General features: G+C 48.0%; 1 protein-coding gene across 9 annotated transcripts; it reads left to right on the top strand.

Moving 5' to 3' along the window:
- LOC137425681 (dystroglycan 1) lies at positions 1-25,391 on the top strand. Of its 9 annotated transcripts, none has more exons than XM_078776974.1 (5): positions 1-67; positions 7,284-7,381; positions 7,454-7,553; positions 14,065-14,327; positions 22,684-25,391. In XM_078776974.1, exons 4-5 carry the CDS (start codon positions 14,148-14,150, stop codon positions 24,853-24,855), a joined length of 2,352 nt encoding a protein of 783 aa, XP_078633100.1. In that variant the 5' UTR covers positions 1-67; positions 7,284-7,381; positions 7,454-7,553; positions 14,065-14,147; the 3' UTR covers positions 24,856-25,391. The 9 variants fall into 9 exon arrangements, with proteins under 9 accessions (XP_078633100.1, XP_067970443.2, XP_067970444.2 ...); XM_068114343.2 differs by having other exon boundaries at positions 54-312; XM_078776973.1 differs by having other exon boundaries at positions 55-312; positions 7,217-7,381.
- Positions 25,392-27,195: the final 1,804 nt, after the last annotated feature.

Genomic DNA, 27,195 nt, shown 5'->3' with positions numbered 1-27,195 from the left:
GAAAGTAGGCGGGGTTAACATCAACAGGCTGATCCTTTGGCGTGAAGGGGGCGGGACGATGATGATGGTAATGTGATGTGATGGGGTGGGGGTGGTTTGGTGATGGACTGATTGTGGTGCTGATGGGGGTGGTTGTGGTTGTGATGGTGACGGTGACGGGGGTGGTTTGGTGGTGACTGGTGCGGTGCAGGGAATGACCGGTGAACAAACAAAGGTTCAGTATTCGCGTCGAGCGTCGGCGCCGCTCAGTGCCAATCGGCGCCGTGCACGGATTCCTAACGGGCGGCCGTGTCGGGCACGGGACAAGGCAAAGTAAGTCAAACTTTTTGTGCTCGAGTTCGACCGGTGCTCATGACCACGACCGGCCGAGGGTCTTTGGCGGGATGTCGTTTCGGTCACTTTGTGTGTTCTCTGAGTGTTCGTGGACTTACACCGGATCGTTTAAACGCTGGGACATGCGTGTCTTGCATTGCATTGCATTGTACTTGTAGTGTGTGTGTGTATATAGGTGAGTGTGTGTGTATATAGGTGAGTGTGTGTGTATATAGGTGAGTGTGTGTGTATATAGGTGAGTGTGTGTGTATATAGGTGAGTGTGTGTGTATATAGGTGAGTGTGTGTCTGTGTATATAGGTGAGTGTGTGTGTCTGTGTATATAGGTGAGTGTGTGTGTCTGTGTATATAGGTGAGTGTGTGTGTCTGTTTATATAGGTGTGTGTGTGTGTGTCTGTATATATAGGTGTGTGTGTCTGTATATATAGGTGTGTGTGTCTCTGTATATATAGGTGTGTGTGTGAGAGTGTGTCGGTATATAGGAGTGTGTCTGTCTGCGTGTGTGTATATAGGTGTGTGTGTGTGTGTGTGTGTGTGTGTGTGTGTGTGTGTGTGTGTGTGTGTGTGTGTGTGTGTGTGTGTGTGTGTGTGTGTGTGTGTGTGTGTGTGTGTGTGTGATATCACACGTCCTCTCTTTGGGACTTGGGTGGAACTTCCATTTACCTCTGCACTTACTATACACCGTTCCTTTTGCATGTTCTTTCCCCTTATTTCTCTCTCCCTCAGTGTAAAAATATTGATCATTGTGCACCCCCATTTCCTTCCGCATTTTCACCCTCCTTATTTAACCTCCCATTTTGGCCTCCCATTTTACCCTTTCCCCCTCCACTCCACTTCATCTCTCACCCATTTCACTCCCTCGCTCACTCCACTTCAGCCTTTGGCTCCTCCACCTCACACCTCATCCCCTCCACTTCACCTCTCCCCCACTTCACACCTCATCCCCTCCACTTCACCCCTCCACTTCACCTCTCCTCCACCTCACCCTTCATCCCCTCCACTTCACCTCTCCCCCACTTCACCCCTCATCCCCTGCACTTCACTTCTCCTCCACTTCACCTCTCCTCCACCTCACCCCTCATCCCCTCCATTTCACCCCTCCACTTCACCTCTCCTCCACCTCACCCCTCCACTTCAACTCTCCCCCACTTCACCCCTCATCCACTCCACTTCACCCCTCATCCCCTCCACTTCACCTCTCCCCCACTACACCCCTCATCCCCACTACACCCCTCATCCCCTCCACTTCACCCTTCCACTTCACCTGTCCTCCACCTCACCCTTCATCCCCTCCACTTCACCCCTCCACTTCACCTCTCCTCCACCTCACCCCTAATCCCCTCCACATCACCCCTCCACTTCTCCCCTCCACTTCACGTCTCCCCCACTTCACCCCTCATCCCCTCCACTTCACTCCTCCAATTCACCTCTCCTCCACCTCAACCCTCATCCCCTCCACTTCACCTCTCCCCCACTTCACCCTTCATCCCCTCCACTTTACCTCTCCCCCACTTCACCCCTCATCCCCTCCACTTCACCTCTCCCCCACTTCACCCCTCATCCTCTCCACTTCACCTCTGCCCCACTTCACCCTCCCACCCCCCACATTTTAACCATCACTCTCCCATCCCCATCCACAATCTAAGTTTTTCCTTGTTTAACTTCACCCATTACTTTCTCACCACCCCAACCATTTAACTCTGCAATCCCATCAATGTTCTTGTCCCCAACCCCAAACCCACTCTAACTTTTTTCCTTGATTTTGCCCGCTCTCATTCTTCTCCCCACCCCAACTCCACTCAAATCTTTTTCCCCCTTGATTTTGCCCGCTCTCATTCTTCTCCCCACCACAACCCCACTCAAATCTTTTTCCCCCTTGATTTTGCCCTCTCATTCTTCTCCCCACCCCAACCACACTCTAACTTTTTCCCCCTTGATTTTGCCCGCTCTCATTCTTCTCCTCACCCCAACCCCACACAAATCTTTTCCCCCCTTGATTTTGCCCTCTCTCATTCTTCTCCCCACCCCAACCCCACACAAATCTTTTCCCCCCTTGATTTTGCCCGCTCTCATTCTTCTCCCCACCCCAACCCCACACAAATCTTTTCCCCCCTTGATTTTGCCCTCTCTCATTCTTCTCCCCACCCCAACCCCACACAAATCTTTTTCCCCCTTGATTTTGCCCGCTCTCATTCTTCTCCCCACCACAACCCCACTCAAATCTTTTCCCCCCTTGATTTTGCCCTCTCTCATTCTTCTCCCCACCCCAACCACACTCTAACTTTTTCCCCCTTGATTTTGCCCGCTCTCATTCTTCTCCCCACCCCAACCCCACACAAATCTTTTCCCCCCTTGATTTTGCCCTCTCTCATTCTTCTCCCCACCCCAACCACACTCTAACTTTTTGTCCCCCGTCGCACCGCGGAGCGAAAGGGGGACTATGGTTTTCCCCTCCATCCGTGTGTCCATCCGTGCGTGCGTGCGTGCGTGTGTGCGTAAGCGAAGGACCGCATTCGAATTTGGTGTGTGGGTGCAACCCACGTCAAAATCCAAGATGGCCGCCGCCATGTATGTCTGATGCCATGTATGTCTGAACCTTGTGAGCTGAATATCTTGAAAAATAAGCGAAGTACCAACTTCTAATCTGGTGTGTGGGTGTGTCTACGCATAAGGAAGAACGCTATTGAAAATTGGGTCGCCACGTCAAAATCCAAGATGGCCGCCTTGCGTCTTCCACTTTGTCAACTCGCATCACTTCACCGACGGGGGACCTAGGCGTAACGCTTGTTTCCTTGATTTTGCCCTCTGTCATACCTCTCCCCATCCCAGGGTGACCAGGTACGAGGAAATAAAAATACGGGACACTCAGGCATGGGTCAAGCGGGCTGCTGTCGGCCCCGTTGCCCATTGTACTGTCATCGGCCCCAATGTGAATGCACAGGTTATTGTGTGAAACGTACAAACAATATTACTTTGTTTAAGTGGATTCAAACTTTTGAGGGTGAAACTTTTAAATGAAAAACAATTACAGCTCGAAGTACATTTGTTGCTTTTTGACAAAATACAGAACAAGACCACCAGGCATCACTATTTTCTCGAGGTTTCAGAGTGCAATTGCAACATGACAAAACATTCAAGCATAACTCGTAACCAGGCCTAAAGGTAAATTGAACGATTGCTCAAGCACAACACGGGATGTCTATCAGATCGATTGTGCAGGGCTTGTGTGTTGTGTACTTCCATTTATTTCTTAAACTTTGCTTTTGATGCTGCAGCTCTAAGCAGACTAGGCTTAGATTTGGCAAAGGCCATGAAATCGCTACATGCCACGTGGACATTGCATGTTATACCTCTGAAGTTCAGCTTTCATGAGATCAACGCTACACCAGCTCCTACAACCGCCCACTTCCGTCCCATTCGTGGGAACACTCACTCAACATGAACGACATGAACATCACTCACAACAACATGAACTCAACATGAACATGGGGGTATTATGCTCAAGGCAAATGAAATCAGAATGTACAGATTTCTCAACTCCTTGCTTGCTGCAAATACCTGCTTCCATTTTTCTGAAACCGTTTAATCTTGATCAACATCCTTCAATATTGGTAAGCAAATGCAATATTGATCATAGAGACTGTGGGAGATGGAGAAACTCCGCAAACATACTGTAACTGTACAGTCAGCTCCATGACAATTTTCAGTATCCTTCATCAATCGGTCATAAATGGTGGAAAGCAGGCATTCGTCACGAAAGACACGTCTTCCCCCCCCCCCCCCCTCTTTTTCAGTGAACTTTGCCCTTCAAAGTTTCATCACTCCCAGTCCCATGTTATGAGTCGCATGACGTCATGACAGGATTGACAGTGTTTCATTTCCGGCTGCTGCTTGGCCTTATTAGTTATTTATGGCATATTGTTGCCATGATGGAAGCGTACGCACCAGCGCTGCATGCCGCCTTTCCTTTCCCTTTTCAAATATTGCTCAGAGGACGAAAGATATGGGACAAATGGCGTCCCGGGAAGGTTTGAAACGGGACATGGGACATTTGAGTAAAAAAACAAAAACAGGACGATCCCGTAAAATACAGGACACCTGGTCGGCCTTTCCCACCCCAATCCCACTCTATCTTTTATTTCCTCGATTTTGCCCTCTCTCATACTTCTCCCCACCCCAACCCCACTCAAACCTTTTTCCCCCTTGATTTTGCCCTCTCTCATACTTCTCCCCACCCCAACCCCACTCAAACCTTTTTCCCCCTTGATTTTGCCCTCTCTTTCATACTTCTCCCAACCCCACGCAAACCTTTTTCCCCCTTGATTTTGCCCTCTTTCATACTTCTCCCCACCCCAACCCCACTCGAACCTTTTCCCCCCTTGATTTTGCCCTCTTTCATACTTCTCCCCACCCAACCCCACTCGAACCTTTTTCCCCCTTGCTTTTGCCCTCTCTTGTACTTCTCCCCACCCCAACCCCACTCAAACATTTTTCCCCTCGATTTTGCCCTCGCCCATACTTTTCCCCACCCCAACCCCACTCAAACCTTTCCCCCCTTGATTTTACCCTCTTTCATACTTATCCCCACCCCAACCCCACTCAAACCTTTTCCCCCCTTGATGTTGCCCTCTTTCATACTTCTCCCCATCCCAAACCCACTCAAACCTTTTTCCCCTTGATTTTGCCCTCTTTCATACTTCTCCCCATCCCAAACCCACTCAAACCTTTTTCCCCCTTGATTTTGCCCTCTTTCATACTTCTCCTGACCCCAAACCCACTCAAACCGTTTCCCCCCTTGATTTTGCCCTCTTTCATACTTCTCCCCATCCCAAACCCACTCAAACCTTTTCCCCCCTTGATTTTGCCCTCTTTCATACTTCTCCCCATCCCAAACCCACTCAAACCTTTTTCCCCCTTGATTTTGCCCTCTTTCATACTTCTCCCCATCCCAACCCCACTCAAACATTTTTTCCCCTTTATTTTGCCCTCTCACACTTCTCCCCACCCCAACCCCTCTTGAACCTTTCCCCCCTTGATTTTGCCCTCTTTCATACTTCTCCCCATCCCAAACCCACTCAAACCTTTTTCCCCCTTGATTTTGCCCTCTCTTTCATACTTCCTTCTCCCAACCCCACGCAAACCTTTTTCCCCCTTGATTTTGCCCTCTTTCATACTTCTCCCCACCCCAACCCCACTCGAACCTTTTCCCCCCTTGATTTTGCCCTCTTTCATACTTCTCCCCACCCAACCCCACTCGAACCTTTTTCCCCCTTGCTTTTGCCCTCTCTTGTACTTCTCCCCACCCCAACCCCACTCAAACATTTTTCCCCTTGATTTTGCCCTCGCCCATACTTTTCCCCACCCCAACCCCACTCAAACCTTTCCCCCCTTGATTTTACCCTCTTTCATACTTATCCCCACCCCAACCCCACTCAAACCTTTTCCCCCCTTGATGTTGCCCTCTTTCATACTTCTCCCCATCCCAAACCCACTCAAACCTTTTTCCCCTTGATTTTGCCCTCTTTCATACTTCTCCCCATCCCAAACCCACTCAAACCTTTTTCCCCTTGATTTTGCCCTCTTTCATACTTCTCCCCATCCCAAACCCACTCAAACCTTTTTCCCCCTTGATTTTGCCCTCTTTCATACTTCTCCCGACCCCAAACCCACTCAAACCGTTTCCCCCCTTGATTTTGCCCTCTTTCATACTTCTCCCCATCCCAAACCCACTCAAACCTTTTCCCCCCTTGATTTTGCCCTCTTTCATACTTCTCCCCATCCCAAACCCACTCAAACCTTTTTCCCCCTTGATTTTGCCCTCTTTCATACTTCTCCCCATCCCAACCCCACTCAAACATTTTTTCCCCTTTATTTTGCCCTCTCACACTTCTCCCCATCCCAAACCCACTCAAACCTTTTCCCCCCTTGATTTTGCCCTCTTTCATACTTCCCCCAACCCCACTCAAACCTTTTCCCCTTTATTTTGCCCTCTCACACTTCTCCCCACCCCAACCCCTCTTGAACCTTTTCCCCCTTGATTTTGCCCTCTTTCATACTTCTCCCCACCCCAACCCCACTCAAACCTTTTTCCCCTTGATTTTGCCCTCTCTCATACTTCTCCCCACCCCTCTTTTTTTACATTTTCTGCACATCTTCCCCCTATAACATATCCATCCCTTGCTTCATTTATTTGGGGGGAATGAGGGAGGGCAGATGCCGTGTGTGTGTGTGTGTGTGTGTGTGTGTGTGTGTCCTTGTGTGTGTGTCCTTGTGTCTGTGTGTGTGTGTGTCTGTGTGTGTGTGTGTGTGTCCTTTGTGTGTGTGTGTGTCCTTGTGTCTGTGTGTGTGTGTCCTTGTGTGTCCTTGTGTGTGTGTGTGTCCTTGTGTGTGTGTGTATGTTCTTGTGTGTGTCTGTGTCCTTGTGTGTGTGTGTGTGTGTGTGTGTGTGTGTGTGTGTGTGTGTGTGTGTGTGTGTGTGTGTGTGTGTGTGTGTGTGTGTGTGTGTGTGTGTGTATGTGTGTGCACTTGTGTGTGTGTGTGTGTGTGTGTCCACGTACTTGTGTGCGTGCCTGTGTGTGATATCTCCTTAACTCCATTCCTGATTTCCCAACGATTTGTGTTGTCAAACGAGACGCACCTGGAGTGGAAGACCTTAGCGATTTACCTTTCGTGTGCTAGTCCAACGTGACCACAGCAATGTTTTGTCTATGACGCTTCCTGCGCCTGCATGACCTGGAATGTGCGGTGAATCGGTGAGATAAGTCCTCTCAGGAATGTGGGGCTGGCTCGGTTGGTCCCCCCCCCCCCCCCCCCACTCCCTTACCCCATATTTTCTTTACCCTATGGTGACCCTAAAGCACAAACTTCACTACCGATCCCGTCAGGTGATGATACAAATGTGGGTCTTCCATGATCAATCGGTGCACAATGGTTGAACCTGTTGTCCTGCAGCATCATGGGTCGAGTGCTTGGACTGGGATATCTAAAAGGAATGACCATGTTGGCGGCTTTGATTGAGGGTGAAAAGGGCAACACCTTGAGGCCACCAGGTAGCCTTTTACAACTGTGAGCGTGCACTCTCTCTGTACACATTGTGACATCGCTTGTCTTCTCCTCACCAGTTCTCACCTCGTACAAGTGGCATCGCGTACCTGTCCAGTGAGTCGTTTCTGAACTTTCTTCTTGGTTCGTGGAGGAGGTGACCAAAGCAGCGTTCCTCAGGTGAACCGTAGTACAGGTGAACGCATCAACACGTACACCTGCAGCATCACGGCGTGCTCGATGTATCGTGTCTGTCGCTGGTTGTCCGAGTCTGACACATGGTACACTTCCATCAGAAACGCTTTAAACTCCCCACAGTGTTCCTCAAGGAATTAACGAGTTTATAAATAATTATTGTCTTTTCAAATTTGTCCCAACACGTTGACCTTCTCTGACCCTTGTCCACTGCATGGAGTCACGAGTTCCATAGTGCGGGTGAAAGTTCGGTGTTTGGCACGAGTTCAGCATTCCTCCTGTGTCTGACTTGTCCCTCATTGAACTTATTGGTAGATCGGAGAGTTTGGACCCCGTCACCGTTTAACCTTTTGATGGATGTGAAACCTTTGCCTCAAAGGATTGTGGGTTTACCCTGCTCCATGAGCGTGTTCCTAATTGGTGGTTATTTACAAAGACTTGAGGAATTCCCTTTGGAACACGTGCACCTGCCCTGAACAACGCTTCGACATTACCTCCCGAGGAGTACGCGTTTTTCTTTCTTTTCTCCCAGAAGTGCAAGTACATTTGCCTCCACGCGCAGACGCACAATGAATGTACTTTCTGTCCACTCGGGTCCATTTCACAAAGTGTGGATTCAAAACGGATTTTGTTTTGGCGCCGGCTTTGGTTTGGAGAATGTTGTGCCCAAGTTTTCCCATCAACGTCATGGTCGTTTATGCTGTGACAATGTGAGGATTGTTCGTGCGTTCCTGTTTGGCCACAGCTGTGTCTATCTGTCCTTCGCGTCCTTCTCAGCTGCTGCTCGTGAATGAACCTGTGTGTGCAGACGGCGTGCCCCACTTGTTCTGTACGCAACCCATGTGTCCTGCATCATGTACACGTCGTGTATGTACACGGCTTGCCCCCTGTGCGCTCACCCTGCTCTGCATATACAACGTGTATGGACAAATCTTGCCCTGCATACACATGTATGTACATGACTTGCCCTGCAAACGCAATCCCTGCCCTGCATACATGACGTGTATGCACATGCTTTACCTGTCATATATGACATGTATGTACATGGATAGCCCAGCCCTACATACACATGTACACGGCTTGCCCCGCCCTGCATACACAACATGTATGTACACAGGATGACCCACCCTACATACATGACGTGTATGTACACAGCTTGCCCCCTATGCGCTCACCCTGCTCTGCATATACAACATGTATGGAGAAATCTTGCCCTACATACACAACGTCTATGCAGAAAGCTTGCCCCATGTACACTCGCCCTTCTCTGCATACATAATGTGCATGTACACAGGATGCCCCACCCTGCATACACAACATATATATACACAGGATGCCCCACCCTGCATACACGACTTGTATGTACATGGCTTGCCTCACCTCGCATGCACGACTTGTATGTACACGGCTTGCCCCACCGCGCATGCACGACTTGTATGTACACAGCCTGCCCCACCGCGCATGCACGACTTGTATTTACACGGCTTGCCCCGCCCCGTATACACGATTTGCATGTACACGGCTTGCCCCGCCCCGCATGCACGACTTATATGTACACGGCTTGCCCCACCGCGCATACACGACTTGTATGTACCCGGCTTGCCCCGCGCCGCATATACGACTTGTATGTACACAGCTTGCCCCACCGCGCATGCACGACTTGTATGTACACGGCTTGCCCCGCCACGCATGCACGACTTGTATGTACACGGCTTGCCCCGCGCCGCATATACGACTTGTATGTACACAGCTTGCCCCACCGCGCATGCACGACTTGTATGTACACGGCTTGCCCCACCGCGCATACACGACTTGTATGTACACGGCTTGCCCCACCGCGCATGCACGACTTGTATGTACACGGCTTGCCCCGCCGCGCATACACGACTTGTATGTACCCGGCTTGCCCCGCGCCGCATATACGACTTGTATGTACACGGCTTGCCCCACCGCGCATGCACGACTTGTATGTACACGGCTTGCCCCACCGCGCATACACGACTTGTATGTACCCGGCTTGCCCCGCCGCGCATGCACGACTTGTATGTACATGGCTTGCCCCACCGCGCATACACGACTTGTATGTACCCGGCTTGCCCCGCCGCGCATGCACGACTTGTATGTACACGGCTTGCCCCACCGCGCATGCACGACTTGTATGTACACGGCTTGCCCCACCGCGCATGCACGACTTGTATGTACACGGCTTGCCCCACCGCGCATACACGACTTGTATGTACACGGCTTGCCCCACCGCGCATACACGACTTGTATGTACACAGCTTGCCACCCCCCGCGCATGCACGACTTGTATGTACACGGCTTGCCCCACCGCGCATACACGACTTGTATGTACCCGGCTTGCCCCGCCGCGCATGCACGACTTGTATGTACACGGCTTGCCCCACCGCGCATGCACGACTTGTATGTACACAGCCTGCCCCACCGCGCATGCACGACTTGTATGTACACGGCTTGCCCCGCCCCGTATACACGATTTGCATGTACACGGCTTGCCCCGCCCCGCATGCACGACTTATATGTACACGGCTTGCCCCACCGCGCATACACGACTTGTATGTACCCGGCTTGCCCCGCGCCGCATATACGACTTGTATGTACACAGCTTGCCCCACCGCGCATGCACGACTTGTATGTACACGGCTTGCCCCGCCACGCATGCACGACTTGTATGTACACGGCTTGCCCCGCGCCGCATATACGACTTGTATGTACACAGCTTGCCCCACCGCGCATGCACGACTTGTATGTACACGGCTTGCCCCACCGCGCATACACGACTTGTATGTACACGGCTTGCCCCACCGCGCATGCACGACTTGTATGTACACGGCTTGCCCCGCCGCGCATACACGACTTGTATGTACCCGGCTTGCCCCGCGCCGCATATACGACTTGTATGTACACGGCTTGCCCCACCGCGCATGCACGACTTGTATGTACACGGCTTGCCCCACCGCGCATACACGACTTGTATGTACCCGGCTTGCCCCGCCGCGCATGCACGACTTGTATGTACATGGCTTGCCCCACCGCGCATACACGACTTGTATGTACCCGGCTTGCCCCGCCGCGCATGCACGACTTGTATGTACACGGCTTGCCCCACCGCGCATGCACGACTTGTATGTACACGGCTTGCCCCACCGCGCATGCACGACTTGTATGTACACGGCTTGCCCCACCGCGCATACACGACTTGTATGTACACGGCTTGCCCCACCGCGCATACACGACTTGTATGTACACAGCTTGCCACCCCCCGCGCATGCACGACTTGTATGTACACGGCTTGCCCCACCGCGCATACACGACTTGTATGTACCCGGCTTGCCCCGCCGCGCATGCACGACTTGTATGTACACGGCTTGCCCCACCGCGCATGCACGACTTGTATGTACACAGCCTGCCCCACCGCGCATGCACGACTTGTATGTACACGGCTTGCCCCGCCCCGTATACACGATTTGCATGTACACGGCTTGCCCCGCCCCGCATGCACGACTTATATGTACACGGCTTGCCCCACTGCGCATACACGACTTGTATGTACCCGGCTTGCCCCGCGCCGCATATACGACTTGTATGTACACAGCTTGCCCCACCGCGCATGCACGACTTGTATGTACACGGCTTGCCCCGCCACGCATGCACGACTTGTATGTACACGGCTTGCCCCGCGCCGCATATACGACTTGTATGTACACAGCTTGCCCCACCGCGCATGCACGACTTGTATGTACACGGCTTGCCCCACCGCGCATACACGACTTGTATGTACACGGCTTGCCCCACCGCGCATGCACGACTTGTATGTACACGGCTTGCCCCGCCGCGCATACACGACTTGTATGTACCCGGCTTGCCCCGCGCCGCATATACGACTTGTATGTACACGGCTTGCCCCACCGCGCATGCACGACTTGTATGTACACGGCTTGCCCCACCGCGCATACACGACTTGTATGTACCCGGCTTGCCCCGCCGCGCATGCACGACTTGTATGTACATGGCTTGCCCCACCGCGCATACACGACTTGTATGTACCCGGCTTGCCCCGCCGCGCATGCACGACTTGTATGTACATGGCTTGCCCCACCGCGCATACACGACTTGTATGTACCCGGCTTGCCCCGCCGCGCATGCACGACTTGTATGTACACGGCTTGCCCCACCGCGCATGCACGACTTGTATGTACACGGCTTGCCCCACCGCGCATGCACGACTTGTATGTACACGGCTTGCCCCACCGCGCATACACGACTTGTATGTACACGGCTTGCCCCACCGCGCATACACGACTTGTATGTACACAGCTTGCCACCCCCCGCGCATGCACGACTTGTATGTACACGGCTTGCCCCACCGCGCATACACGACTTGTATGTACCCGGCTTGCCCCGCCGCGCATGCACGACTTGTATGTACACGGCTTGCCCCACCGCGCATGCACGACTTGTATGTACACGGCTTGCCCCGCCGCGCATGCACGACTTGTATGTACACGGCTTGCCCCACCGCGCATACACGACTTGTATGTACATGGCTTGCCCCACCGCACATACACGACTTGTATGTACACAGCTTGCCCCCCCCCCCCGCGCATGCACGACTTGTATGTACACGGCTTGCCCCACCACGCATACACGACTTGTATGTACCCGGCTTGCCCCGCCGCGCATACACGACTTGTATGTACACGGCTTGCCCCACCGCGCATGCACGACTTGTATGTACACGGCTTGCCCCGCCGCGCATACACGACTTGTATGTACCCGGCTTGCCCCGCGCCGCATATACGACTTGTATGTACACAGCTTGCCCCACCACGCATGCACGACTTGTATGTACATGGCTTGCCCCACCTCGCATACACGACTTGTATGTACACAGCTTGCCCCGCCGCGCATGCACGACTTGTATGTACACGGCTTGCTCCACCGCGCATACACGACTTGTATGTACACAGCTTGCCCCGCCGCGCATGCACGACTTGTATGTACACGGCTTGCCCCGCCGCGCATGCACGACTTGTATGTACACGGCTTGCCTCACCGCGCATACACGACTTGTATGTACACGGCTTGCCCCACCGCGCATACACGACTTGTATGTACACGGCTTGCCCCACCGCGCATACACGACTTGTATGTACACGGCTTGCCCCACCTCGCATACACGATATGTACAATGCACATGATATGAAGCCAAACAGTTCAATCTTGGTTTCATCAGACCACAGAATCTTGTTTCTCACAGTCTGAGAGTCCTTTAGGTGCTTTTTTGCAAACTCCAAGCGGGCTTTCATGTGTCTTTCACTGAGGAGAGGCCTCCGTCTGGCCACTCTGCCATAAAGCCCAGATCGGTGGAATGTTGCAGTGATGGTTGTCCTTCTGGAAGTTTCTCCCATCTCCACACAGGATCTCTGGAGCTCAGCCAGAGTGACCATCGGGTTCTTGGTCACCTCTCTTACCAAGGCCCTTCTCCCCCGATTGCTCAGTTTGTCCGGGCGGCCAGCTCTAGGAAGAGTCCTGGTTGTTCCAAACTTCTTCCATTTAAGAATTATGGAGGCCACTGTGCTCTTGGGAACCTTCAATGCAGCAGAGATTTTTTTGTAGGCTTCCCCAAATCTGTGCCTCGACACAATCCTGTCTCTGAGCTCTGCAGGCAGTTCCTTCGACCTCATGGCTTGGTTTTTGCTCTGATATGCATTGTCAGCTGTGAGACCTTATATAGACAGGTGTGTGCCTTTCCAAATCATGTCCAATCAATTGAATTTACCACAGGTGGACTCCAATCAAGGTGTAGAAACATCTCAAAGATGATCAAGAGAAATGGGAGGCACCTGAGGTAAATTTCAAGTGTCATAGCAAAGGGTCTGAATACTTATGTAAATGTGATATTTCAGTATTTTCTTTTTAATAAATTTGCAAAACTTTCTAAAATCCTGTTTCCTCTTTGTCATTTTGGGGTATTGAGTGTAGATTGATGAGGGAAAAATGAATTTCAACGATTTCAGCATAAGGCTGCAACATAACAAAATGTGAAAAATGTGAAGGGGTCTGAATACTTTCTGAATGCACTGTAATTTGTATCCAGGATCCCAGCACCGTGAGCCATGGGTTTAGATGGGAATATCAAATGGGAAACTACAAAACTTGTGTGTACCAAGACTATTTATCCCATTTCCGGCCCAACAGTGATCCTTTCACCCATATGCCCATCGTTGTCCGAAAGCAGACACCATGTCGACTTTAAAATCCTTTAATTACAGACAAAGCTCGGCTCACATGAAGATGATTGGTAGGTTTTCCATTGCCTCCTGATTGTGAATATTGCTGCACATAGTTAGGGTTGTACATCTCTGTATAAAAATGTTCCAGCATTTGATGTTGCCGATTGCATTGAATTTGTACTTTTGAAGCGTTTCAGGTTCCACATGTATCTCACCGTTTCTTGTTCTTCTCTCTGCAGATCCGGCTGTTTTTGTATAATCCTTTTGTTGGCCACTTGTTGGACATCATTTGAATCTCGGGCGTGGATACTCTTCTGTTGCCATGTTTGTCCGGGCTGGCCTGCTGCTGCTGCTGCTTCATGTTCTTCCGAATCCTCAGGTGTATGTCGCTGCTGGCTTCGAGCAGCTGGAACCTTCTCGGAGGCTCGATGTGCCGAGTGACGTCGAAGAGATAACAACTGCAGCCGACTGGGGATTTCGGCTCGCTGTGGATCGCATGAAGGTAGCACGCCTGACTAACCAGGAAACACCTGTGCTCTCAACATGCTTGTACTGTACCACCATAGGCATCCTATAGAAAAAGAGTTTACTCATGGATTCCCAAACATCTAGTGCCCTCTTTTTTACAATGACCTTTTACCTGTGATCCCATTGGTGTGAACATATTAATTTAAATATTCGCAATGCTCCAAAAAATAGGATATTGTTAGTTTTTATATTACACAAACAGCTATTGTTATTGTTACGTTTGTGGGGGTACCTTAAAGTTCAGAATTGTGTAGATTAGCATGCTCCGTATGCCGCGAAGCTATCTCGATGTACATAAGTAGGCCGTCTGTCTGGGTAATAGCCGGCGAAGCTGGTGTTGTCAATAAACGCGTACGTATTATGTCGAAAAACAGATTATGCTGTATCCCTTGGCTTGAGAATTCCGAAGCTCAATGGAGGCCGCCATCTTGCGGATGCGGAAGTATGCATAACAAATTGAAAAACGTTCAATAGGAGTTTCTTTCACCCGTCTTTGTTTGATTCACATTCTTATGCACCTCCAATTTATTATTAAAATACTTTAAGACCAACCTCGGCCCGCACGGGCCTGGTTATCTTCAACGAAAAGCGTCACCAAACACCGGAACCAATGAGATTCGAGCATTTGAAAACATATTTCTAAAACCAAATCACGCAATGGAGGCCGCCATCGACCGGATGCGGAAGTTTACATAAAACAATTGTGAAAAAGTTCAATAGGAGTTTGTTTCACCCGTCTTTGTTTGATTCACAATCTTATGCACCTCTAATTTGTAATTAAAATACGTTAAGACCAACCTCGTTATCTTCAACGAAAATCGTCACCAAACACTGGAACCAATGAGATTCGAGCATTTGAAAAATATTTTTTTAAAGCTTATTACGCGTTTCGGAGGCTGAAAACGGCGTCAAATATTCTAAAATTGACGAAGAATTATTTTTTAGAAATCTCGCGGTCGTCGGGGATAGTTTTTCACGGCCGGAAATTTCCGAAGTTGAGACGGAATTCACCGAATTAATCAAGAAGTAAATTTTATCAATTTTAATCTCATCCAGAATGCAGCAAATGGTTCCTACTACACCTACGTACTACCAAGTACCTAACCTACTGATGCCACAGTGATGGGTAAAATAGTGGCAAGAGGTTTTGGCTTCGCCGGCTCGTATTAGTAGCGTTTGTGTGTCACCATAGGGGGCGTGGGTTTGTGCTAATTAATTCTAGGGCTTAAAGATTAATTCCCCAGTGTGTAATTTGCCTCCTGCGGTCTTTCCTTCGGTTTTATTACATTCGGCCAGCCAGGAAATTGAGGGCTCCGTAAAACAACTATAACAAATGGATCCATGCGCTCACAATGTCGCCAGGGCCGACAGAAACAGCATTTTCCGATCGGCAAGGGAACGGCGTCATCTGAACATTGCCGAACGATGATTAAACTCCACCCCTGCCCCCCCCCCCCCCGAAACCTCGTGACGGGGAGGCCACGCCCCATGCTTTGTTACTGGTTCGGAAGCCATGGAGTGATGATTGAGTAGCGCTCTGTGATTGGACAGTGTGACGTCAGCGTGGAACATTCGAGAGCTGGAGGAAAAAGAAGTCTCGCCATTTGGTCTCTTTTCTTTGTCCTGACATTCGTCGAAGGTGGTCGCATCTCTCTGGTCCTGGCAGCGAATCGAGCGGTTGCAGCATTTTTAGCTCTCAGTCTTGGTCGCGGGCGGTGGCGCATCTTTGGCTCGTGTGCGCTTGTGGAAAAAGACTGAGCAAGAGTGGTTTGGGGCAGTCGGAATCGCAAGGAAGAGAATCGGCGTGGGTGGTGGACTGGGTTCCCGTTTTGCTTCCCCGGGACGGCAGAGGGACTCGCAGGAGAACCGGCCGCGAGAAGGACCTCACGTTGGGACATCGAGGAGTGCGACTCTGCGCCAGTTTGTGCGTTTCCCGCGCGGTGGTTTGGAGGCGACGAATGTCAAGCCTCTAGTTGAGACCACAGCTAAGGGCCGGCCGGCAGAACCATTATTTATTTTATTTTATCATTCCATTGTTACCTCCGCCACCAAAGGTGGATGGAGGTTATGTTTTCATCCCTGTCTGTCCGTTTGTTTGTTTTTGAACAAAATATCTCAAAAAGTTGTGGACGGATTCAGACGAGATGTAGCGTATGTCACAAGGATGAAATGATTCGATTTTGGTGAAGATCCGGATTCGGATCCGGCTACTATAATTTTTTTTAGTGATTCTTCATCATTGGGAGACATGGCCAACCAGGCGGAGGTATGCTCTCTACTGAGTGCCGTTCTAGTTTGTATACGAGTCTGAGTGGAGATGTCTCAAATTAGGAAATAGTTTTTACCTTACATTCATTTTATGTGGGTTACAATTACTTTTAATAAATCCATTATTTGTTAAATTTTACTTTTGTTGTCCTGGTTCGTTTCTTTGTTTTGTGGGTTCAGAATAACCCCGTGTGTTCCCGATCAGATAAGACTTGGAACCTTCCCACGCACGCCAGAAATAATCCCGCCTACTTCGAAATATGCCTCGGAATTAAAGCTCATTCCGGTCATTAGTCCTCTTGGGGTGTTAACCCCGGGGACGCGACATTATTAACCAAGGGGTAGTTCCACCAACTCACAAAAAGTCAGGATGAAACGGTATCAGGTGATCACTTATTGCCCAATGCAAATAAACCAGGACCCCTAAGTAAGAGCTAACATGATGGAATGGTAACATTAACGTGTGTGCACTAAAGGTGGTGTGCTTTCTGTAATACACGACTTTCAAAATGGTGTATCAATGCAAATGAGGCCTTTTGCGCTTGCGCTGAGTGTGCGTTTACAGTGACTCTCGACTCGCTGGGCACTTTTAACCGGCAAAAATCTGCAATTAAAATCGTCTTTTTTTAAACATAATTTTCAGTATTTGGACAAAAGAGCGGCAATTTCAAAATGGTTACTGACAATTGTTCTGTTCCTGAGTGCAAATTGGACTCGGGGAAAGATAGGAAATACAGTACGAGAAATGGTCTATCTTTTCCTGTCAATACAATTATTGAGTGGCGGCCATGGTTAACACACACACACACACACACACACACACACACACACACACACACACACACACACACACACACACACACACTTCTCCTTTTACCAATAGATGCAAAAATAAAGTACAATTTCTCTTGTCTCCCCCGAACCAAACAAACAATATATATTTATAGCGGCCCTCAATGCCCATACAGCTCACCTTCCCACCCCCTCCTCCCAAACATGATTAATTTTAAATATCATCGTTTTAAATTTAAATTTACTGGGCTGACAGGATGGCCTCGAGGTACGCACACTCACCTCTAAGTTGTCTAGCCTGGGTTTGATTCCCAACCCAGCTATAAACTGTCATCCCAATGTTTCACAGGCAGGGCGATTCATAAATGTGTGCCATCCCTTGGACGGCCGTTAAACGGGCGTCCCGTCTGCCACCATTCGTTGGTGGACATTAAAGATCCCATGTTGCCCTTCGCGAGGAGTAGGGGAGCTGTTGCTGGCACCATGACCAAATTCCTGCCCTAACTAGTCGAATGTCAGGCCTGGCCAGCCAGTTCATGAAGACTCGGACCAAGCGTCCCTCGGCCAACCCCACAAGAAAGGTGGGATAATGGTGGCCGTTAGAGAAGAACAAGAGATCATTTTAAACTTACCCTGTGCATTGACCAGCCCCAACTATGACCTTCCCCTCAGTGTTAAGAAGCAACTAAACCAGATATGGTGTGTCCTTGTGGGAAATCTGCCTGGATGTTGGTAATGACGGCATCACCTTTCTGATAGCAGACGTCAATTAAATAAATTACCAAGCCTTCCATGTTCACACAAGGTAATTCCATAAGGTTCAAAGTCCACTCACTGGCAGCGATTGTTGAAGGTTTGGGTAAAATGCGCCCTTCTACAAACCTTCGAGCGTCTACGTCCGTGGGATTTTGCAGTACCGGAAGCTGCTGCAAGCTATTAGCTTTTTGGGCGGGTTCAGAAAGTTCAACAACTCTTTCATTATGCAGAGGCACATTCTTTTCTTGCAGGTCAACCCCACAAGTTTTCAAGTACGTTTCCAAGTATTTTCAGATTCTTTTGGAAGTTTTGCGAGTCATTTTAGGTAAAAATCCTTATCTGGCATGCATGACATACAGCATGTTTAGCTATCCCAGATGAACCCCGTGCGAGGGGTTTCAACGCATATGCACCAAGCATTGTGGGGAGGATTACGTCGTTTCAAAAGTTGCATATGTTTAAATAGTTGAAGTATCTTACTATAATTCACTAAATGTCCGTCCGTCTGTCTGTCTGTCTGTTCGAAGGTACCGAACCGATCGCAACGATGTTTTGGGTGGATAATCCTGGGATCTCCAGGAGTAAAATCGGCTATTTAGTTTTCCCAATTTCAGCTTTAGTCTCCAGCATTTTCAGGTTTGGACTCCCGCATAACATTTGCGTTCGCATAACGTTCATTGTTCTCATTGTGGCGATGTTGCTTTCCCGGGTGCCACGCGATCGGTGCAGCCGTTTGTGCGGCACCCGGGAAAGCAACATATCTCCATCGATCGCTAACAGATCGCTGTCTCCATTGATCTTGCCAAGGCCGTAACAGCTATCGGCTCAAAATCCTTTTAACTGTTGATTTGGTACAGTTACAAGTATCGGGAATTTGGTACACGTATCGTGAGTACATACGACATAGCGATTGTGAACACGATTATCGATCACTATTCACGATCATCACGATCATAGTGTATCGATCACGATTTGAAACACGATGGAATAATATTTACCGATGTGAACAGTGATGTGGCTTTTATTGAAATTCTAAAGATACTGTTTCGATTTTGATGATTTGCGTGTGATATGATTCAACGGATGTTTATATGAATCGTTTAAAATAAAAAACCTTCAATTTCTGATATTTTGCCTTTTCATTTGGGCCTCCCAATTGAAGCCCCGCCCATAGGGCGGGTACCGTTGCTAGTTGATTAAAATATATATATTAATTTTGTACTTTGTATGATCTTTGTTGCTTTGCGTAGCATGCCTGGGTGCCTTGTCATATTTCAACACCTTTGGGAACGTCGTGAGACAAAACATTCTCCAGTTTTTATAGTTTTAATAAATTTGCTCTTCGTTTTGTGTTTCTAAATTATTAGATTGAAATTCCATCGATGGTTTTGTAAATTTCAGTAGTTTCGTACTTGTAGAATCTAAGCTCAAATCGTTTTTTTTCTTTTCTTTTTTTCCCATTCCTGGTACTTGAAACCCGGTCATAAAATAATAATTAAGTGATAAAAACGGAATGTCTGAAAAGTTTGTATGTATATATATATATATATATATATATATATATATCTATCAATTTTAACACTCTATCTTAACAAAGATGCCTAACTAATACAGTACTATCAAAACCTTCATCACGATTTTCTGTCAGTCAATCGCTTTGTTACCATCCATATACAAAGCATGGTTTACGCCATTAGATTTATCCATGTGTACACACACATACATATACACACATGCATATACATACATGCATGTATAGATATACACACACATACAAATACATACACGCATGCATACATATACACATTCATACATATACATACACTCACACAAACATACATACACAGACACACACTCATACATATACATACACAGGTATACATACACACACACTCATACATATACATACACATGTATACATACACACACACTCATACATATACATACACATACACATGTATACATAAACACACACTCATACATATACATACACATGTATACATACACACACTCATACATATGCATACACATGTATACATACACACACACTCATACATATATATACACATACACATGTATACATACACACACACTCATACATATACATACACATGTATACATACACATACACATATTCATACATATACATACACGTATGTATGCATATACATATACACATGTATACCTGTATACACACACACACACACACACACACACACACACACACACACACACACACACACACACACACACACACACACACACACACACACATTTGCTGCCTTCTCCCCATAATCTCTCCCACATGATATTAAAAAAAAGTTATGGACGAGTTATGAATAAACTTGGTGGACGATAATAGGCCGGATCTGGATTCGGACATGAACCAAAATCCAATCGGCTTGTTCTTGTCACCAAGCCAACTCGTCCACCAAGTTTATTCATAACTCGTCCATAACTTTTTTTTAAATATCATGTCATATAACGCTTTTCGCCTGATCTCTCAATGGTGAAGAATCACTTAGAAATTTAATAATTATTGTAGCCGAATCACGATTCAGATCTTCACCAAAATCGAAACGATTAGTCCTTGTAACACACACACCTCTCCACCAAGTTTCGTCCAAATCCGTCCACAACTTTTTGAGATATCCTGCTGTATATAATTTTTGGCCATATCTCCCAATTGTGAAGAATCATTTCAATTCTACTAGCTGGACCCGGATCTTCACCAAAATTGAAGCGAATCGTCCTTGTCAGACACCCAACCGGTCCACCAAGTTTCATCCAAATCCGTCCACAACCTTTTGAGATATCCTGCTATGTATCGTTTTTGGCCCTATTGCCCAATGGTGAAGAATCACTTAAAAATTCTAGTATCCGGATCCAAATCCTGATCTTCACCAAAATCTAATTATTTTGTCCTTTTAGCATACGCTACATCACTGCGAAATTTCGTCTGAATCCGTCGACAACTTTTTGAGATATCCTGCTGTATATAATTTTTGGCCATATCTCCCAATTGTGAAGAATCATTTCAATTCTACTAGCTGAACCTGGATCTTCACCAAAATTGAATCGAATCGTCCTTGTCACACACACAACCGGTCGACCAAGTTTCGTCCAAATCCATCCACAACTTTTTGAGATATCCTGCTATGTATCGTTTTTGGCCCCATCTCCCAATGGTGAAGAATCACTTAAAAATTCTAGTATCCAGATCGGAATCCGGATCTTCACCAAAATCTAATAATTTCGTCCTTTTCGCATACGCTACTTCTCTGCCAAATTTCGTCCGAATCCGTCGACAACTTTTTGAGATATTTTGTTCACAAACGGACAGACAGACAGACAGACAGACAGACAGACAGGGGGTGAAAACATAACCTCCAACCACCTTTGGTGGCGGAGGTAATAATTTCGTCTTTGTTTCTCAAATGACGTCACGACCTTCCAGGAGAAATATGTGGGTCTCCCATTTAACCGGTGTGGCTATCCGTTTGACCCTCCTGTGCTCATTGGTTCTGGATTAGCAAAAGTGATTAAATATGGCTAAATGGACACCTTGATTTGCATCCATGAATGAAACATGGTGATTTGGACATCTGGGGAGTATAAATGCAAAAGACACAGCTACTGTCTACACGTCATAAAACTTCTCACAAATAGGATGACGATGTTACGAGACTTTGATGTACATTTACACTAATTGCAAGGACTTTGGGACATATTGAACAAATGAAATCAACATGGACATGGTACACTCTGGATCTGAGCATTACGCGGCTGTTCTTCGAGGGAGACACCAAATGGCAAGTCGACAGGCTTTGGTGACCCTAAAATGTAATACCTGAACAAGTGGTTGTATATAGATAGTATCGGTGTTTGCTTGTTGGTCAACAAGAAACAAATGGCTCTATAAACCGTTCCGTGGAGCCTATGACGAGCCAGACTTATGTCAGAGATTGATTTTCTTTGCTTTTATCGCCTTCAAATTGATCTCTTTCTCTCAAGATTGGAAGTCGTTCAATTATGTTGCGATTTAGTAATTTTTCATGCATGTCATATTTGTTCCACCTTTTCATTTCCCCACGTCTGGCACGTCTGGTATTTTCATTCTTCGTAGTTGCTCTTTATCATAGCTTCCTAAAGCCCATGTCACACCTTGACGATTTAGCCAGCGTATGCCGACGTATCAAAATTGAGTGCTGGTGTGAGTCATACGCTGGCATACGTCGACAAATTTTGTGCATGCACAAAATTTGTCGACGAGCTCGGCGTACTACGACGTATGCCAGCGTGCTTCAGCGTGCTCTTAACGTATACAAAACTTACCCATAACGTATTCGACGTGTGCCAGCGTATTCGCCAAATTTTTCATACGTCGGCATACGCTGGCTAAAACGTCAAGGTGTGACAGGGGCTTAAATGACATGGTCATCCATTTAATTGGAATTGTGAAAACTAGAGGGAGCCTGCATTGAACAATTGAGTAAGCATTCATTTTCCTTCAGATCCAAGAGGCGACCATCCTGCCTTCCTGGCTGAAGTTGGACGAGGACCTGGGAGTGCTCCTTGGCCATCCCCGAGAGAATGACATCGGTGTTCATAGCATTCCGCTGGAGATGAATGGAGGATATGGGAAACCGGTGCTATTTATCAGAGTGGTACCGGAGGACTCTGCCATGTCTTCTGGGCACAGTGTTGCGTGTCCTGTTGGAGAGGCGGTTACATCTCTGACGGTCATCGTGGACGTGGACCTAGACGACATGTCTGGAGAACAGCGGATACAGCTTCTACAGCACGTCATGCCTTTTTCTGGCGTTCAGCTTCGGAACATAAAGTTGTCACCAGTGCAGAACAATCGACTCTTCGACACGAGCGCGTTCCTCGCGGGACCGGGAAATGCTCGGCGGATGGAGTACGTTGGAGCGCTACTGTCCTGGCAGTTGGGCTGTGCTCTCGACATCGCATCGTTGCCATCTCTCGCCGTACAGCAACCGGCTAAGGAAGGGAAGATGGCAACGGCACTCGAGTACCCTGTTCTTGGCTGGCACGTTGCTAACCACAAGCCTCATCGACCGAAGAAAATCAAACGACAAGTCTTTGTGACTCCTACGCCCATAATTGCAGCCATTCCTCCGACAAAGACTAGACAGCTGGAGGAGCCCTTGGCTCGGGTCATTCCTTCACAGATCTCTCCATCCTTTCTGGCCACTACATCTGTCGCCTTTTACAGTGCAGCGGATGCTTGGAGTGCAAGTCAGCAACTCTTGCCAACAACCACTTTACCAACCACGGCGTGGCCCTCATTGCTGCATGCTGGACCTGATATGCCAAGCAAACCTTCTGCAGGCTTTGATGTCATTTCACCGATGCCGAAGTTTCCTACCAAAACAGTGGTTACTGAGGAGTTAGAAAAGAAGCATGAAAGCTCATCCGCAGCAGACAGAACACCAGAGCCACCAGTACCGGGGTTTACAGAAACCATGGTAACGCCTTATGACAGTGTGGAATGGCCAGTTTTGGGGGGGAATCGACCACCTCAGCTACACATACCCATCGGGTACTTAAATGTACACGTTGGTACATATTTTGAGCACAGGATCCCTTTAAACACTTTCATCGATTCGGAAGACGGGCTTTTGGATAGACTGCGCCTCAAGCTGTCGAGCAAGGATGGCATCGACGGTTCTGGACCGTGGATGGGGCTTGACCATTCCAAGATTATGCTGTATGGGCTTCCTCCGAATAACAAAACTGCGATTGGAAAACACATGTTTGTTTTGACTGCAACCAATAAGGCTGGAGCTTCGAGTGAAAGCACGTTTAAAGTCGTGGTGCACAGTCCCCCTCACGGAAGTCATCCCAGTGTCTTATTTGAGACGAAGCTGAATAATAATTTCAAAAACTTTTCCCGTGACCTTGATTTGAAGGTTCGTTTTGTAAAGAAACTCACAGCAGCCTTGGGAGGCAAAAATGCAAGCGTGTTAACCATCGAGGATATCAAGCGGGGTTCGGTGGTAGTGACGTGGAGCAATAACACACTACCGCTCGAACCTTGTCCTCTGCTCGAGGTACACCGGTTATGCGACCAGATGATCTCTGAGGGGGGAGCCCCTCGGGAGTCATTTCACGCAAGCATGAAACCAGAGTTTGACGTTGTCAAAGTGAAGGCCTATGGGACGGAAAAGTGTGCGGACTCCGATTTTAGGGCCGTCGGGCACCGTGACATCCCACTGAGTACCGTCGGTGTCCCGACGACCGTGGTATCGGTCGCACATCCAGAAGCTATGCCAACTCAGGACAGAAATATTCTGTACACAATCATTCCACTCATTTTAGTTGCCTTGCTGCTGCTGCTGCTGCTGCTCATTGGTGCCTGCCTTTGCTACCGCCACAAACGGAAAGGCAAGATGACCCTAGAAGAGCGACACTCCTTTGTAAGGAAAGGCGTTCCAGTAATATTTTCAGACGAAATGGATGACGGCAAACCCTCTTTGTCTTCAAACAAGCCACTCATTCTCCATGAGGAAAAGGCACCTCTATCTTCCTCTCGCTTTCCCTCCTACGCTCTACAGGAATGCTTGCCACCTCCGCGATTCGACGGGCACGCCGAGTCGAGGAAACGCCACCAAAAGGGTACTTCCATGAAACTCGTAACCACCACGTACGTTCCACCATAAACAACTCTGATCACACACTTTTTACCCAAGAGAAACCATCTTTTCCTTGTTTTAATGAAGGATTTGCTCCTTCATTTTTGTCGATTGTTCTCCCGTTCAACGACGGTTGTCACACAACTTGCCAAGTGTACAAACACACCATCATAGCTATTGTGTGTACACGCTCGCAGGTGCCTTATACACCTTTAATCAGCATTCCTCAACTTGATATTTGTATAAGACTTAACTTTGTAGCCTTAGCTCGTTTTTTCAAAAGTTTTGTGGATTTTCGTCGTTTTTTGGGGGTTTTTTTTCATTCCGTTAGCATTTTTTTTTAATACTTTGTTAAATATTCACGTCGACTGAATGAATAATCTGGAAATTGAGATGGAAATTATTTTCATAAATTGGGTTTAAGAAGATAGATTTTATTTGTGATTGCAGAATGTGGGTTTAAATCTTTCTATAAACGTTAACCTTGGATTGCAGGAGCCGCGTCCATGTGCTCGGTGTGCACCGAGCGCTTTGTGGTAAATAAATGTTTTCTATAATCTTCACCTGCCGTTCAAAGCTGACATGGTACACCAAAGGTCTCCACCACAGGAGGGAAGTAATCTCCGTTCATAAACAAGGATTGTTCCCTTTTTATTTTAAATCTGCTGATTGCACAGAAGGCTTTACTTCTGGAGTCGTGTTGGCTTTTCCGGGCTTTGGACGTCCATCAAAATTCCGTACTGGTGAAACGTTTGTGTGATTGCTTTTGGTGAAGACAAAATGGGAAACACAACTGATTTATTAGGAGGAAAAGAAATGCAATTTGACTCTGTGCACCTTTGCTGCGCTCTCGGTCTCGTACATGCTGCTGGTCAGTCGTCATGTTCAAATCATGTCTGGCATTCTTAACTGAGCGTGAACCTCAACATGCTGCGATTCCAATTGAAATCCCATGTGCAGTACTATAGTCAGGCAGCTTAGGACCGGATTTGAGATGGATATGGACGTTCCGGACAAAAGCGCAAATTTTTTCACACATGTTACCCGTTTTTTGGTTTTTTTTGTATGCAAGATCGAGTCTCGTGCAAGAGCTAACATCAATCACAAAAAAAACGGACACACAAAACATACAAAAAAGGGAGCGGGAGACAAGATGGGGAGAGAGAAGTAAGCACACAGGGACATCGGGAGATCTGTGGGAGGGAGAGAGCTTGCGGGGAGGAGGCTTGGGGGGGTGGGGGGGTGGGAGAGGAAAAAAACACATGGACACTGCTAGGACTTCCAGGAAAGAAGTCGGAATTTCAAAAAAGTGGATTTAAAATTTTCAAAAAAAGACTTCCGTTACCTTAGCTTTCCATTTATGATGGGAACCACTTCCTGCGAATACATTATGGTGGCCGTCTTGGATTTTCAAGACGGCCGCCATGTAAAAACCTATATCTACCAATATCTCAGCTTCTAAGCCACTTTTCTGGGTCATGGAATACAACTATACCATTTAGAAAAGCAACAGACGATTTTTATTAACACAAAAAAGAAACTGAACATAAAACTTGAATACTGTTGATGTACCAGTCACTGAAAATACCGAAAAAAACAATGTGTTCGGAGGAAGTGGTTCCTACCAAAAATGGAAAGCTAAAGCTATGGGTAGCATGTGGGGGAAATTTAGCGCTTTTGTCCAGAACGTCCACATCCATTTGCTAAGCTGCCTGACGACTATGTTCTGTACTTTGTCTGCAAATGCTCTTGTAATTTGTGTAAAAGTATGTGTACACAAGGTTCTCCATGAACCTAGAGCACGAACGGGACAAAATAATCAACACCAAGTGGACAAGGAACCATGGATGTATACACAAGATTAGTCAAATTAAAAGATAAATGCACAAAGACACGTCTATATCCATTGTCGGCACAAACGAAGGGAAACAGATGTCCTTTATCGTTTGTACAGCAAGTGGTAACCTTGAGGGAAAGTTTCCTCACTTGCCCAAACCACCAGCCATCGCAACATCAACTCAAGGTCACCTGGAGGAGGAACCACTTCTTCTTTCTTATGTAGCACACGTGCTGTGGGGTGGTGCGGCTATGCACTGTGCCCTGTCGGTTAGGATCCATGCTGTGCACTGTGCCCTGTCGGTTAGGATCCATGCTGTGCACTGTGCCCTGTCGGTTAGGATCCATGCTGTGCACTGTGCCCTGTCGGTTAGGATCCATGCTGTGCACTGTGCCCTGTCGGTTAGGATCCATGCTGTGCACTGTGCCCTGTCGGTTAGGATCCGTGCTGTGCATTGTGCCCTGTCGGTTAGGATCCGTGCTGTGCACTGTGCCCTGTCGGTTAGGATCCATGCTGTGCATTGTGCCCTG

Source organism: Myxine glutinosa, chromosome 4 (assembly GCF_964187855.1).
Source record: "Myxine glutinosa chromosome 4, kmMyxGlut1.1, whole genome shotgun sequence".
In the NCBI taxonomy this organism is placed as follows: Eukaryota; Metazoa; Chordata; class Myxini; order Myxiniformes; family Myxinidae; genus Myxine; species Myxine glutinosa.
This window is presented reverse-complemented; position numbering and strand designations above follow the sequence as displayed.

What these genes read in the sequence shown, in the direction of transcription:
- LOC137425681 (XM_078776974.1), top strand. Translation starts at nt 14,148, where the DNA reads ATGTTTGTCCGGGCTGGCCTGCTGCTGCTGCTGCTTCATGTTCTTCCG. An exon ending in TCGCTGTGGATCGCATGAAG is followed by an intron (nt 14,328 to 22,683) that starts GTAGCACGCCTG and finishes ATTTTCCTTCAG; the next exon opens with ATCCAAGAGGCGACCATCCT.